Below are 17,286 nucleotides of genomic sequence, written 5' to 3' on the forward strand. Positions count from 1 at the left end.
CTCATCGTCAAGCCTCGTCAGTTTTTGTAGATTTCAAACCAACAGAGTTTGTCCCACATGACCCCCTATATTACCCATCAAGTGCGCTAGTTTAGAACAGAGCTCCCTATATTACCCATCAAGTGCGCTAGTTTTGATCAGAGCCCCCTATATTACCCATCTAGTGCACTAGTTTAGACCAGAGCCCCCTATATTACCCATCTAGGTCACTAGTTTAGACCAGAGCCCCCTATATTACCCATCTAGTGCACTAGTTTAGACCAGAGCCCCCTATATTACCCATCTAGTGCACTAGTTTAGACCAGAACCCCCTATATTACCCATCTAGTGCGCTAGTTTTGACCAGAGCCCCCTATATTACCCATCTAGTGCACTAGTTTAGACCAGAGCCCCCTATATTACCCATCTAGGTCACTAGTTTAGACCAGAGCCCCCTATATTACCCATCTAGGTCACTAGTTTAGACCAGAGCCCCCTATATTACCCATCTAGTGCACTAGTTTAGACCAGAGCCCCCTATATTACCCATCTAGTGCACTAGTTTAGACCAGAACCCCCTATATTACCCATCTAGTGCGCTAGTTTTGACCAGAGCCCCCTATATTACCCATCTAGTGCACTAGTTTAGACCAGAGCCCCCTATATTACCCATCTAGGTCACTAGTTTAGACCAGAGCCCCCTATATTACCCATCTAGTGCACTAGTTTAGACCAGAGCCCCCTATATTACCCATCTAGTGCACTAGTTTAGACCAGAACCCCCTATATTACCCATCTAGTGCACTAGTTTAGACCAGAGCCCGCTATATTACCCATCTAGTGCACTAGTTTAGACCAGAGCCCCCTATATTACCCATCTAGTGCACTAGTTTAGACCAGAGCCCCCTATATTACCCATCAAGTGCGCTAGTTTAGAACAGAGCCCCCTATATTACCCATCTAGTGCGCTATTTTTGACCAGAGCCCACTATATTACCGATCAAGTGCGCTAGTTTAGACCAGAGCCCCCTATATTACCCATCTAGTGCGCTAGTTTAGACCAGAGCCCCCTATATTACCCATCTAGTGCGCTAGTTTTGACCAGAGCCCCCTATATTACCCATCTAGTGCACTAGTTTAGACCAGAGCCCCCTATATTACCCATCTAGTGCACTAGTTTAGATGTATTTGGGACAGGGTCAGGGTTTGTGAAACGATGTACAGGACTATACCAACCCATTGGTGGTGGTATTGTATTGTCAGGCACCACATACAAACGACTGTAATCCAAAAGGGTTTTTATCTTTCACCTGAGAATGATCTCAATGAATTTGTTCAACACATTTTTATAGATATGTGGAAGAACTCTAGATGAATGTAATGAACAGTCCCAAATGGCACCCCAATACCTAGCTAGTGCACTACTTTTGACCAGAGCCCTACTTAATAGAGGGAATATGGTCCCATTTGGGACAGCGATTCAGGATCAATTGAGCACATTCCAGCTTGGTCAATTAAGAAACATCACCTCTCAGAAACAACAGTTTTCTTTGTTCATTCATTTCATGAATGGATTTTTTTTTTAAATTGGGCCAGTAATCAAGTAGCACTGATGATTGGTGACTGGTGATTGGTGACTGGTGACTGGTGATTGGTGATTGATGATTGGTGACGGACTGGTGACTGGTGACTGGTGACTGGTGACTGGTGACTGGTGACTGGTGACTGGTGACTGGTGACTGGTGACTGGTGACTGGTGACTGGTGATTGGTGACTGGTGATTGGTGATGGACTGGTGATTGGTGATTTTGGGGCTGGATCCAAATAGTACCCTATTTCCTATATAGTGCACAACTTTTTTATTTATTTTTTTACCAGAGTTGTATGGGGCCTAGTAGTGTACACTATAGGGAATAGGGTGCCATTTGTCTTCTTTGCCTTGCTTAAGGGCTGATGGACAGATTTTTCACCTAGTCGGCTCGGGGATTCGAACCAGCGGCCCTTGGGTTACACCGTGTGTATTAGCCTCTTCTCTCCGCCAGCCAACAGAGTAAACCCCATGCCGAGTCTCTCTTAGATGATTGTGGTAGTCCGTACTGTCAGGCTACCGCAACTCTACCAGGACACCATTGGGGTCACACTGCCTGACTTCCAGGACACCATTAGGGTCACACTGCCTGACTTCCAGGACACCATTGGGGTCACACTGCCTGACTTCCAGGACACCTACAACACCAGTTGTCGCAGGAAGGGCCAAGAAGATCATCAAGGACCTCAGCCACCTGAGCCAACGCCGCTTCCATCACTCTGACGCCTGCAGTACAGGAACATCATGGCTAAAACTAACAGACTGGTCAATAGCTTCTACCCCCAGACCATCAGGCTGCTGAATAGACACTACTAGCTTCTACCCCCAGACCATCAGGCTGCTGAATAGATACTACTAGCTTCTACCCCCAGACCACCAGGCTGCTGAATAAACACTACTAGCTTCTACCCCCAGACCACCAGGCTGCTGAATAAACACTACTAGCTTCTACCCCCCAGACCATCAGACTGCTGAATAGATACTACTAGCTTCTACCCCCAGACCACCAGGCTGCTGAATAAACACTACTAGCTTCTACCCCCAGACCATCAGGCTGCTGAATAGATACTACTAGCTTCTACCCCCAGACCACCAGGCTGCTGAATAAACACTACTAGCTTCTACCCCCCAGACCATCAGACTGCTGAATAGATACTACTAGCTTCTACCCCCAGACCACCAGGCTGCTGAATAAACACTACTAGCTTCTACCCCCAGACCATCAGGCTGCTGAATAGATACTACTAGCTTCTACCCCCAGACCACCAGGCTGCTGAATAAACACTACTAGCTTCTACCCCCAGACCACCAGGCTGCTGAATAAACACTACTAGCTTCTACCCCCAGACCACCAGGCTGCTGAATAAACACTACTAGCTTCTACCCCCCAGACCATCAGACTGCTGAATAGATACTACTAGCTTCTACCCCCAGACCATCAGGCTGCTGAATAAACACTACTAGCTTCTACCCCCCAGACCATCAGACTGCTGAATAGACACTACTACCTTCTACCCCCAGACCACCAGGCTGCTGAATAGACACTACTAGCTTCTACCCCCAGACCACCAGGCTGCTGAATGTATATACCCTACTAGCTTCTACCCCCAGACCATCAGGTCGGCCACCAATTGTGCAAGTTCTCCCACTTAAAAAGATGAGGCCTGTAATTTTCATCATAGGTACACTAACTATGACAGACAAAATGACCAAAAAAATCCAGAAAATCACATTGTAGGATTTTTAATGAATTTATTTGCAAATTAGGTGACCAAATACAGATTTTTTTCCACCATAATTTGCAAATAAATAAATAAAAAATCCTACAATGTGATTTTCTGGATTTTTTTTTCTCATTTTGTCTGTCATAGTTAGTGTACCTATGATGACAATTACAGGCCTCTCATCTTTAAGTGGGAGAACTTGCACAATTGGTAGCTGACTAAATACCTTTTTGCCCCACTGTGTGTGTGTGTACCCCCCCCCCCCCCCCCTCAGACATATTACCCTTCCCCCACCCCAATGGATAGTATCACGCTGCATAGCTCAAGAATTTCACTAAACCCTGTAATTCCACCTGCAACCCTGTACATGTGACTATTAAACTCTGATCTAACATGCTATACATGCTTCACATGCTTCACTGTCTGCATGGGTTTTGACTGACAACTTTTCTGAACTTGAGTACTGCAAGAGACAAGAAGTTGCCCTCATCTCTCCTGCTGATTGGTCAACATTTGCAAATGTGTTGTTGTCTGAGTGAGGGAAATGCTGTAAATTAAGATGACTTCATGTATTTTGAAAGATGAGACGTTGAGAATTATAATAAATACCGCTTTGATGTCATACAAGCCAAACACCTGAGTCCAAATGTGCAATTCACAGTTCCAAATCCTAATGTAATAAACCGTGTCAGCATTTATAGCATTTATTGGGGTGGGGGAAGGATTATAGCCTGGGTTGTTCTGAACACAATGAGCCTGTTTGTCTATTGTGAACTAAATTTGACGTGGAACACCTGAATGAACTGGTGACTCCTTTCTATGTGTACCAAAACTGCACCATCTGTTTCTCTGAATTTCCTTGTAAAATACTTTTTATATATATATATTTAACTTAGTCGTGTTTGATGAAGCCTTCAAACGACGTCCACGTGACACAGATTGCGATTCATAATGGACTGTTTCTGGATAAAACTACAGTGTTTCAAGTTCCCCAACGGCCCAGCAAGGAGGGCTATGACCATACACCACTGAGGATCCTTATTGCTATGATAAACTGGTTCCCCAACGGCCCAACAAGGAGAGCTATGACCATACACCACTGAGGATCCTTATTGCTATGATAAACTGGTTACCAGCATTATTAGGACAGTAAACAAGTCATTATATGATAAACTGGTTACCAACATTATTAACTGTTACCAACATTATAAACTGGTTACCAACATTATAAACTGGTTACCAACATTATTAACTGTTACCAACATTATAAACTGGTTCCCAACATTATTAACTGTTACCAACATTATAAACTGGTTACCAACATTATAAACTGGTTACCAACATTATTAGAACAGTAAACAAATCATATTATAAACTGGTTATTTATTATGGATCCCCGTTAGTTCCTGCCAAGGCAGCAGCTACTCTTCCTGGGGTTTATTATGGATCCCCGTTAGTTCCTGCCAAGGCAGCAGCTACTCTTCCTGGGGTTTATTATGGATCCCCATTAGTTCCTGCCAAGGCAGCAGCTACTCTTCCTGGGGTTTATTAGGGATCCCCATTAGTTCCTGCCAAGGCAACAGCTACTCTTCCTGGGGTTTATTATGGATCCCCGTTAGTTCCTGCCAAGGCAGCAGCTACTCTTCCTGGGGTTTATTATGGATCCCCATTAGTTCCTGCCAAGGCAGCAGCTACTCTTCCTGGGGTTTATTATGGATCCCCATTAGTTCCTGCCAAGGCAGCAGCTACTCTTCCTGGGGTTTATTATGGATCCCCATTAGTTCCTGCCAAGGCAGCAGCTACTCTTCCTGGGGTTTATTATGGATCCCCATTAGTTCCTGCCAAGGCAGCAGCTACTCTTCCTGGGGTTTATTATGGATCCCCGTTAGTTCCTGCCAAGGCAGCAGCTACTCTTCCTGGGGTTTATTATGGATCCCCATTAGTTCCTGCCAAGGCAGCAGCTACTCTTCCTGGGGTTTATTAGGGATCCCCATTAGTTCCTGCCAAGGCAACAGCTACTCTTCCTGGGGTTTATTATGGATCCCCGTTAGTTCCTGCCAAGGCAGCAGCTACTCTTCCTGGGGTTTATTATGGATCCCCATTAGTTCCTGCCAAGGCAGCAGCTACTCTTCCTGGGGTTTATTATGGATCCCCATTAGTTCCTGCCAAGGCAGCAGCTTCTCTTCCTGGGGTTTATTATGGATCCCCATTAGTTCCTGCCAAGGCAGCAGCTACTCTTCCTGGGGTTTATTATGGATCCCCGTTAGTTCCTGCCAAGGCAGCAGCTACTCTTCCTGGGGTTTATTATGGATCCCCATTAGTTCCTGCCAAGGCAGCAGCTACTCTTCCTGGGGTTTATTAGGGATCCCCATTAGTTCCTGCCAAGGCAACAGCTACTCTTCCTGGGGTTTATTATGGATCCCCGTTAGTTCCTGCCAAGGCAGCAGCTACTCTTCCTGGGGTTTATTATGGATCCCCATTAGATCCTGCCAAGGCAGCAGCTACTCTTCCTGGGGTTTATTATGGATCCCCATTAGTTCCTGCCAAGGCAACAGCTACTCTTCCTGGGGTTTATTATGGATCCCCATTAGTTCCTGCCAAGGCAACAGCTACTCTTCCTGGGGTTTATTATGGATCCCCATTAGTTCCTGCCAAGGCAACAGCTACTCTTCCTGGGGTTTATTATGGATCCCCATTAGTTCCTGCCAAGGCAACAGCTACTCTTCCTGGGGTTTATTATGGATCCCCATTAGTTCCTGCCAAGGCAACAGCTACTCTTCCTGGGGTTTATTATGGATCCCCATTAGTTCCTGCCAAGGCAACAGCTACTCTTCCTGGGGTTTATTATGGATCCCCATTAGTTCCTGCCAAGGCAACAGCTACTCTTCCTGGGGTTTATTATGGATCCCCATTAGTTCCTGCCAAGGCAACAGCTACTCTTCCTGGGGTTTATTATGGATCCCCATTAGATCCTGCCAAGGCAGCAGCTACTCTTCCTGGGGTTTATTATGGATCCCCATTAGATCCTGCCAAGGCAGCAGCTACTCTTCCTGGGGTCCAGCTAAATTAAGGCAGTTTATACGTTTTAAAAACATTACAATACATTCACTGATTTTACAACACACTGTGTGCCCTCAGGCCCCTACTCCACCACTACCACATACCTACAGTACTAAATTCATGTGCACGTGTGTGTATAGTACGTATGTTATTGTGTGTGTATGCATGTGTCTGTGTATATGTTTATCTCTATTCACAGTCCCTGCTGTTCCATTAGGTGTATTTTATCTGTTTTTTTAAATCTGATTGTCCTGCTGCATCAGTTACCTGATGTTCCATGTAGTCATGGCTCTATGTAGTACTGTGGAATAGAGTTCCATGTAGTCATGGCTCTATGTAGTACTGTGGAATAGAGTTCCATGTAGTTATGGCTCTATGTAGTACTGTGGAATAGAGTTCCATGTAGTCATGGCTCTATGTAGTACTGTGGAATAGAGTTCCATGTAGTCATGGCTCTATGTAGTACTGTGGAATAGAGTTCCATGTAGTCATGGCTCTATGTAGTACTGTGGAATAGAGTTCCATGTAGTCATGGCTCTATGTAGTACTGTGGAATAGAGTTCCATGTAGTCATGGCTCTATGTAGTACTGTGGAATAGAGTTCCATGTAGTCATGGCTCTATGTAGTACTGTGGAATAGAGTTTGTTGATAGTGTTGTTAAGAAGGTAGAAACTAGGGCCTGTAGGACCTGCCTTGTTGATAGTGTTGTTAAGAAGGTAGAAACTAGGGCCTGTAGGACCTGCCTTGATGATAGTGTTGTTAAGAAGGTAGAAACTAGGGCCTGTAGGACCTGCCTTGTTGATAGTGTTATTAAGAAGGCAGAGCAGTGCTGTTATAGCTACTGTTGTATCAACATGTTTTGACCATGACAGTTTACAATCCAGGGTTACTCCAAGCAGTTTAGTCACCTTAACTTGCTCCATTTCCACATTATTTATTACAATATTTAGTTGGGGTTTTGGGTTTAGTGAATGATTTGTCCCAAATACAAGCTTTTAGTTTTTAGAAATATTTAGGACTAACTTATTCCTTGCCATCCATTCTGAAACGAACTGCAGCTCTTTGTTGAGTGTTGCAGTCATTTCAATCGTTGAAGTAGCTGCCATGTATAGTGTTGAGTCATCTGCATACATAGACATGCTGGCTTTACTCAAAGCCAGTGGCATGTCATTAGTAAAGATTGAAAAAAGCAAGGGGCCTAAACAGCTGCCCTGGGGAATTCCTGATTCTACCTGGATTATATTTGAGAGGCTTCCATTAAAGAACACCCTCTGTGTTCTGTTAGACAGGTAACTCTTTATCCACATTATAACAGGGGGTGTAAAGCCATAACACATAGGTTTTGCCAGCAGCAGACTATGATCAACAATGTCAAAAGCTGCACTGAAGTCTAACAAGACAGCCCCCACAATAATTGTATCATCAATTTCTCTCAGCCAATCATCAATCATTTGTGTAAGTGCTGTTCTTGTTGAATGTCCTTCATTATAAGCGTGCTGAAAGTCTGTTGTCAATTTGTTTACTGTGAAATAGCATTGTATCTGGTCAAACACAATTTTTTCCATAAGTTTACTAAGGGCTGATTGGTTGGCTATTTAAGCCAGTAAAGGGGGCTTCTCTATTCTTGAGTAGTGGAATGACTTTAGCTTCCCTCCAGGCCTGAGGGCACACGCTCTCTAGTAGGCTTAAATTGAAGATGTGGCAAATAGGAGTGCCAATATCATCCTCAATTATCCTCAGCCCTGGGACCATGCCTCAGGACTACCTGTCCTGATGACTCCTTGCTGTCGACCAGTCCACCCGGTCGTGCTGCTGCTCCAGTTTCAACTGTTCTGCCTGCAGCTATGGAACCCTGACCTGTTCACCGGACGTGCTACCTGTCCCAGACCTGCTGTTTTCAACTCTGTAGAGACAGGCGCGGTAGAGATAATCTTAATGATCGGCTATGAAAAGCCAACTGACATTTACTCCTGAGGTGCTGACTTGCTGCACCCCCGACAACTATTGTGATTATTATTATTTGACCATGCTGGTTATTTTTGAACATTTGAACATCTTGGCCATGTTCTATTATAATCTCCACCTGGCACAGCCAGAAGAGGACTGGCCACCCCTCATAGCCTAGTTCCTCTCTAGAAAGGTTTTGGCCTTTCTAGGGAGTTTTTCCTAGCCACCGTGCTTCTACACCTGCATTGTTTGCTGTTTGAGGTTTTAGGCTGGGTTTCTGTACAGCACTTTGTGACATCAGCTGATGTAAAAAGGGCTTTATAAATACATTTGATTGATATAAAGGGCTATAAACACAGCAGCAATATAAACATTAACCTCATGCTGGAGAGAGAGAAACTCAATTATTGAGATTGACAAATGGGACAAGATTTATGGCAGCCGCTCTCTGGCCTGGTGAAGCTGTATTCTGAATTCATAGGCTGAAGATCTTATCTGATTTGCCCAAAGGTCATAAATTACTCTGCACATGCTTGATGAATTCTAGAACTCGAGTTGAGGGAGCGTGAAATTGACATGCTGATTGCAGGAATATCCACCAGAGCTGTTGTCAGATAATTTAATGTTAATTTCTCTACCATAAGCCGCCTCCCAGCATAGTTTTAGTGTACGTACAATGCAATTGTGTACAACGAACACAATTGCATTTTAGTAATGGTGATTTGAATGCACACATATACTGTGATGAGATCCTGAGGCCCATTGTCATACCATTCATCCTCTACCATCACCTCCAGTTTCAGCATGATAATGCATGTCCCCATGTCGCAAGGATCTGAACACAATTCCTGGAAGCTGAAAATGTCCCAGTTCTTCCATTGCCTGCATCCTCACTCAGACAGCTCACAGATTGAGCATGTTTGGGATGCTCTGGATCGACGTGTACGACAGTGTGTTCCAGTTTCCGCCAATATCCAGCAACGTCACACAGCCATTGAAGAGGAGTGGGACAACATTCCACAGGCCACAATCGACAACAACCTGGTCAACTCTATGCGAAGGAGATGTGTCGCGCTGCATGAGGCAAATGGTGGTCACACCAGATACTGACGGGTTCTCTGATTCACAGTGACCAAGAGATGCATATCTGTATTCCGAGTCATGTAAAATCCCAAGATCAGGACCAAATGACTGATTTCCTTTTATGAACTATTTGTTCAGTATGTGATTATTGCTAATTGCTAAAAAGTTTTCAATTTTCATACTTTGAGTAAAAGTAAAAAGTTACTCAAGTTAAAAGTCACCCAGTAAAATACTAAGTAAGTATTTTTAAATGTCAAAAGTATAAATCATTTAAAATGTCTTATAACCAGATGACACCATTTTTTATTTATTTTATTTACAGATTGCCAGGGTCACAGTTCAACACTCAGACATAATTTACAAACGAAGCATGCGTGTTTAGTGAGTCTGCCAGATCAGAGACAGTAGGGATGTTCTCTTGATAAGTGTGTGAATTAGACCATTTTCCCAGGCAAGTAAGTTAAGAACAAATTATTATTTACAATGACGGCCTACCGGGGAACAGTGGGTTAACTGCCTTGTTCAGGGGCAGAACAACAGATTTTTACCTTGTCAGCTCGGGGATTCGATCTAGCAACCTTTCGGTTACTAGTCCAACGCTCTAACCACTAGGCCGCCCCTTTTGGGTGTCAGGGAAAATTTAAGGAGTAAAAAGTACATTATTTTCTTTAGGAATGTAGTGGAGTAAAAGTTGTCAAAAATATAAATAGTAAAGTACAGATAAAAAACTACTTAAGTACTTTAAAGTACTACTACATAAGTACTTTACACCACTGCATATTACCACAAACCATGAAACCCCCCGAATAATGAACTCACATTTCGATGGACACACACGAATAGCTGAATGCTGTGTTAATGTCCTCAGAAACCATGATAACACTCTGACCTGAGTGGGAGGGTGCAGTGTTTCCAAGCGTGCTGTTGGGTTGAGAATGGCAGCGCTATGATGGATGAGTGAACACTGAGCAGCGAAACTCAGGGGACTGTGAAGGGGAAGTTGGGTAGAGAGCAGGAGGAGGATGGCCTTTAAAAAAAATTGTTTTACAACAATTGTTTTAGATACATTTGACCTTATGATCGCTGGAGACAAATGTGAAACCAGTCATCATGGCAACACGCGGAAGCATATCAACTTACAGTATCAACTTTTCTAACCCTATTACAGGGGCTGAGTCACTGGCTTACTGGTGCTCTCCCATACCGTCCCTAGGAGGGGTGCATCACTTGAGTGGGTTGAGTCGATGACGTGATCTTCCTGTCCGGGTTGGCGCCCCCCTCGGGTTTGTGCCGTGGGGGAGATCTTCGTGGGCTATAATCAGCCTGGTCTCAGGGTAGTAAATTGGTGGTTGAAGATATCCCTCTAGTGGTGTGGGAGCTGTGCTTTGGCAAAGTGGGTGGGGTTATATCCTTCCTGTTTGGCCCTGTCCGGGGGTATCATCGGATGGGGCCACAGTGTCTCCTGACCCCTCTTGTCTCAGCCTCCAGTATTTATGCTGCAGTAGTTTGTGTCAGGGGGCTAGGGTCAGCCTGTTATATCTGGAGTAGTTCTCCTGTCTTATCCGGTGTCCTGTGTGAATTTAAGTGTACTCTCTCAGAGGACCTGAGCCCTAGTACCATGCCTCAGGACTACCTGGCCTGATGACTTCGTGCTGTCCCTAGTCCAACCTGGCTGTGCTGCTGCTCCAGTTTCAACTGTTCTGCCTGCGGCTATGGAACCCTGACCTGTTCACCGGACGTGCTACCTGTCCCAGACCTGCTGTTTTCAACTGGTTCCTCTCTAGGTTTCTTCCTAGGTTCCGGCCTTCCTAGGGAGTTTTTCCTAGCCACCGTGCTTCTACACCTGCATTGTTTGCTGTTTGGGGTTTTAGGCTCGGTTTCTGTACAGCACTTTGAGATATCAGCTGATGTAAGAAGGGCTTTATAAATACATTTGATTGAATCTTTCCCCCACGGTGAACTTTATGAGAACGCTGCCATTGTGCAGAATATAAAATAATGTGTTATTAATAATTCTATGGCCTTTTAACTTGAAGGGATGAAAACTTGGAAATGCAAACCAAATGGGTACATATATGTGCTGAAGATGCAAAAACATTGGGCAATGAAAGTTATACCAAATGTTTCCTTTAGGCACTCTACAGAGTTTTACATGATACCCCCTGACTCTCTGTTCCCTATTTCTACCATGTAAATATTATAAAGCATTATTAGTAGACCTAATAAAACACACATACTTAATTGAACATTATGGTAAAGTTTAGATTTCTGCCTAAATAGACCAAATTGTAATAATTTTTTCATGAGCCATGACCAGTTATTTGTTTATATTTTTTTTGAAAAGTCTGGAACTCACCTCTCTGGTGAACATAGTTATAAATCGCTGAGGAGTACTCACGTCTGAGGTGTACTCACGTCTGAGGTGTACTCACGTCTGAGGTGTACTCACGTCTGAGGTGTACTCACGTCTGAGGTGTACTCACGTCTGAGGTGTACTCACGTCTGAGGGCACAAGCTCAAATGCATGACAAATATAATGAAAATATGAAAAACCAAATGTTTTCCCGATTCAACAAAAGTATAGGGCTTGAAATGACTGTTACTATATTGAGAAAGCATTTCAGTCACATTATAAAACAACTTATAAGATTTCACATTATAACTTTCACGTAACTAAAATAAATAATGATCCTACTTAGAGACACAGGAGAAAATACGTCGGCCATCAAGTGGAGAGGGTTTTCAGCAGTTCAATTCAAAATGATTCAGGGTGTATAAAAAGGGAAACACGCCTGCATAAGGGAAGTCAATAGCACCTACTGAGAAGAGTGTAGGAAAGGCTTACATTTCCCAAGTCTAAATCTGGCCCTTTGTGACTCGTCTCAGTCCCTTAAGGTGCCACTTGGGACCCCTAGCCTGGTGTAGCAGGGACCGGTCTGGTTGGGAGGATCCCAACAGTAGCAGGTGTTAGAGAAGACTAACATTGATTATAATGTTTTAAAAAAAAAACTGCCATGAGGATTTAATCCCAAAATAAATGAAATGCCATTTGTAAAAAAAAAAAGGTTTTATTCAATAAATGCATGTTTGTTAGATATAAGCCATGTACAGTATCAACGTAAACAAATGTAATAACATGGAGAACGTGCTATGAATCTGGAGACACTAAGTGTTGAACCAGAAACACACTTCAACTTTAGGTGAAGCTAGCAGACAATACCCAAACACATTGATGGAACATTCATTCATCTAACACGCACCGAACACCACTCTGGTTGTACCTTCCTCAGAAAGCTGACCTCATATTTTCTTCTACATCTCATTGACACTTGGCATTCACTAAAGCCGGGAAACTCATTTCCATTTAGTATTGAAATAAAAAAATCTAAAAAATAAAATCTAAACTTTAAACTGCAAGTAACACTTACAATTGTTTAAAGATTTTGTAGAGACAGCGTTCTTCTGACAAGTCCATGTGATGAACATATCTCCTCTTCTCCATATGTATAATCATGTATATGTGTTGTGTTTGACATTTGTCTAGAGTACGACTAGAAAGACAAGGTTTGTGAAGCTGTGAGTTCTTGGTTTTGGTATAGTTGTCATGCTCAGGGGGACTCTGTATAATCCAGCCGTGCGACAGTGTGGTGAGCATGATGTCAGTGTTCTGTGTGGCTGGACTGCGGCTCTGACTCATGTCTGGTAGATGTGGTCAGTCCTCTTCAGGGCCAGATCTTGTCTCAGGCTCCCTAAACATCTTACTGAGGTGTTTCACTAACGCCTCCAGCTCAGGGTTTCCCCCCAGATCAGTGATAAGGCGGTATGCCTCGACCTCCAGCCCTCTCAGGGTCTCTCTGGTGTAGGCGAAGGAGCCCGCCTTCTCCAGGTAGTCCACACAGTACCTCTTTATGTCCACGTTCTCCGTCCTCTGTCTCAGGATGTTCTGAACCTGAGTGCTCTCTGGACGGGACCAGATGGCATGGATGGTGGGGAAGGAGAACTTGCCCTCGGTCAGATCCTCACAGAAGGACTTGTTCTCACTGTACTCTGTTGAGTTCAGGTTGGCGTAGTCGTCTCTGATCTGGAAGAAGAGTCCTAACGTATCCAGGAGAGGCTAGAGGGGTCAAAAGTCAAAATCAAATGAAAATGGTTTTCAGAAAGTTTAAATTTTTTTTTATAAAGCAGTTGTCACAAACAGATATCCCACCTATCCCTAACTAGTTCTAACAGATATCCCACCTATCCCTAACTAGTTCTAACAGATATCCCACCTATCCCTAACTAGTTCTAACAGATATCCCACCTATCCCTAACTAGTTTGAACAGATATCCCTAACTAGTTCTAACAGATATCCCACCTATCCCTAACTAGTTCTAACAGATATCCCACCTATCCCTAACTAGTTTGAACAGATATCCCTAACTAGTTCTAACAGATATCCCACCTATCCCTAACTAGTTCTAACAGATATCCCACCTATCCCTAACTAGTTTGAACAGATATCCCTAACTAGTTCTAACAGATATCCCACCTATCCCTAACTAGTTTGAACAGATATCCCTAACTAGTTTTAACAGATATCCCACCTATCCCTAACTAGTTCTAACAGATATCCCACCTATCCCTAACTAGTTTGAACAGATATCCCACCTATCCCTAACTAGTTTTAACAGATATCCCTAACTAGTTTGAACAGATATCCCACCTATCCCTAACTAGTTTTAACAGATATCCCTAACTAGTTTTAACAGATATCCCACCTATCCCTAACTAGTTTTAACAGATATCCCACCTATCCCTAACTAGTTTTAACAGATATCCCACCTATCCCTAACTAGTTCTAACAGATATCCCACCTATCCCTAACTAGTTTGAACAGATATCCCTAACTAGTTTGAACAGATATCCCACCTATCCCTAACTAGTTTTAACAGATATCCCTAACTAGTTGGAACAGATATCCCACCTATCCCTAACTAGTTTGAACAGATATCCCACCTATCCCTAACTAGTTTTAACAGATATCCCACCTATCCCTAACTAGTTTTAACAGATATCCCTAACTAGTTCTAACAGATATCCCACCTATCCCTAACTAGTTTTAACAGATATCCCTAACTAGTTTTAACAGATATCCCACCTATCCCTAACTAGTTTTAACAGATATCCCTAACTAGTTTTAACAGATATCCCACCTATCCCTAACTAGTTCTAACAGATATCCCACCTATCCCTAACTAGTTCTAACAGATATCCCACCTATCCCTAACTAGTTTTAACAGATATCCCTAACTAGTTTTAACAGATATCCCACCTATCCCTAACTAGTTTTAACAGATATCCCTAACTAGTTTTAACAGATATCCCACCTATCCCTAACTAGTTCTAACAGATATCCCACCTATCCCTAACTAGTTCTAACAGATATCCCTAACTAGTTTTAACAGATATCCCACCTATCCCTAACTAGTTTTAACAGATATCCCTAACTAGTTTTAACAGATATCCCACCTATCCCTAACTAGTTCTAACAGATATCCCACCTATCCCTAACTAGTTCTAACAGATATCCCTAACTAGTTTTAACAGATATCCCACCTATCCCTAACTAGTTTTAACAGATATCCCACCTATCCCTAACTAGTTCTAACAGATATCCCACCTATCCCTAACTAGTTTGAACAGATATCCCACCTATCCCTAACTAGTTTGAACAGATATCCCACCTATCCCTAACTAGTTTTAACAGATATCCCACCTATCCCTAACTAGTTTTAACAGATATCCCACCTATCCCTAACTAGTTTCAACAGATATCCCACCTATCCCTAACTAGTTTGAACCGATATCCCACCTATCCCTAACTAGTTTGAACAGATATCCCACTTATCCCTAACTAGTTTGAACAGATATCCCACCTATCCCTAACTAGTTTTAACAGATATCCCTAACTAGTTTGAACAGATATCCCGCCTATCCCTAACTAGTTTTAACAGATATCCCTAACTAGTTTGAACAGATATCCCACCTATCCCTAACTAGTTTTAACAGATATCCCACCTATCCCTAACTAGTTTGAACAGATATCCCACCTATCCCTAACTAGTTTTAACAGATATCCCTAACTAGTTTGAACAGATATCCCGCCTATCCCTAACTAGTTTTAACAGATATCCCTAACTAGTTTGAACAGATATCCCACCTATCCCTAACTAGTTTTAACAGATATCCCTAACTAGTTTGAACAGATATCCCACCTATCCCTAACTAGTTTTAACAGATATCCCTAACTAGTTTGAACAGATATCCCGCCTATCCCTAACTAGTTTGAACAGATATCCCTAACTAGTTTGAACAGATATCCCACCTATCCCTAACTAGTTTGAACAGATATCCCTAACTAGTTTGAACAGATATCCCACCTATCCCTAACTAGTTTGAACAGATATCCCACCCATCCCTAACTAGTTTGAACAGATATCCCACCTATCCCTAACTAGTTTGAACAGATATCCCACCTATCCCTAACTAGTTTGAACAGATATCCCACCTATCCCTAACTAGTTTTAACAGATATCCCTAACTAGTTTGAACAGATATCCCGCCTATCCCTAACTAGTTTTAACAGATATCCCTAACTAGTTTGAACAGATATCCCACCTATCCCTAACTAGTTTGAACAGATATCCCACCTATCCCTAACTAGTTTGAACATATATCCCACCTATCCCTAACTAGTTTCAACAGATATCCCTAACTAGTTTTAACAGATATCCCACCTATCCCTAACTAGTTTGAACAGATATCCCACCTATCCCTAACTAGTTTTAACAGATATCCCTAACTAGTTTGAACAGATATCCCGCCTATCCCTAACTAGTTTTAACAGATATCCCTAACTAGTTTGAACAGATATCCCACCTATCCCTAACTAGTTTTAACAGATATCCCTAACTAGTTTTAACAGATATCCCACCTATCCCTAACTAGTTCTAACAGATATCCCACCTATCCCTAACTAGTTCTAACAGATATCCCTAACTAGTTTGAACAGATATCCCGCCTATCCCTAACTAGTTTTAACAGATATCCCTAACTAGTTTGAACAGATATCCCACCTATCCCTAACTAGTTTTAACAGATATCCCTAACTAGTTTTAACAGATATCCCACCTATCCCTAACTAGTTCTAACAGATATCCCTAACTAGTTTTAACAGATATCCCACCTATCCCTAACTAGTTCTAACAGATATCCCACCTATCCCTAACTAGTTCTAACAGATATCCCTAACTAGTTTTAACAGATATCCCACCTATCCCTAACTAGTTCTAACAGATATCCCACCTATCCCTAACTAGTTTGAACAGATATCCCTAACTAGTTTGAACAGATATCCCACCTATCCCTAACTAGTTTTAACAGATATCCCTAACTAGTTGGAACAGATATCCCACCTATCCCTAACTAGTTTGAACAGATATCCCACCTATCCCTAACTAGTTTTAACAGATATCCCACCTATCCCTAACTAGTTTTAACAGATATCCCTAACTAGTTCTAACAGATATCCCACCTATCCCTAACTAGTTTTAACAGATATCCCTAACTAGTTTTAACAGATATCCCACCTATCCCTAACTAGTTTTAACAGATATCCCTAACTAGTTTTAACAGATATCCCACCTATCCCTAACTAGTTCTAACAGATATCCCACCTATCCCTAACTAGTTCTAACAGATATCCCACCTATCCCTAACTAGTTTTAACAGATATCCCTAACTAGTTTTAACAGATATCCCACCTATCCCTAACTAGTTTTAACAGATATCCCTAACTAGTTTTAACAGATATCCCACCTATCCCTAACTAGTTCTAACAGATATCCCACCTATCCCTAAC

The 17,286-nt window shown here is 42.6% G+C and overlaps 1 protein-coding gene across 2 annotated transcripts in view; it reads right to left on the reverse strand.

Annotated features, from left to right (window-relative positions):
• Window positions 1-12,435: 12,435 nt before the first annotated feature.
• The window catches only part of ggps1 (geranylgeranyl diphosphate synthase 1), a 45,370-nt gene continuing 40,519 nt past the window's right edge, over window positions 12,436-17,286 (reverse strand). For both annotated transcript variants that reach the window (XM_020454351.2, XM_031799701.1), the window contains exon 6: window positions 12,436-13,496. In XM_020454351.2, the coding sequence (XP_020309940.2) occupies window positions 13,095-13,496 (402 nt within the window). In that variant the 3' untranslated portion in view covers window positions 12,436-13,094. The remainder of the gene's footprint in view (window positions 13,497-17,286) is intronic.

Source organism: Oncorhynchus kisutch, linkage group LG20 (genome assembly GCF_002021735.2).
Source record: "Oncorhynchus kisutch isolate 150728-3 linkage group LG20, Okis_V2, whole genome shotgun sequence".
Lineage (NCBI taxonomy): Eukaryota > Metazoa > Chordata > Actinopteri > Salmoniformes > Salmonidae > Oncorhynchus > Oncorhynchus kisutch.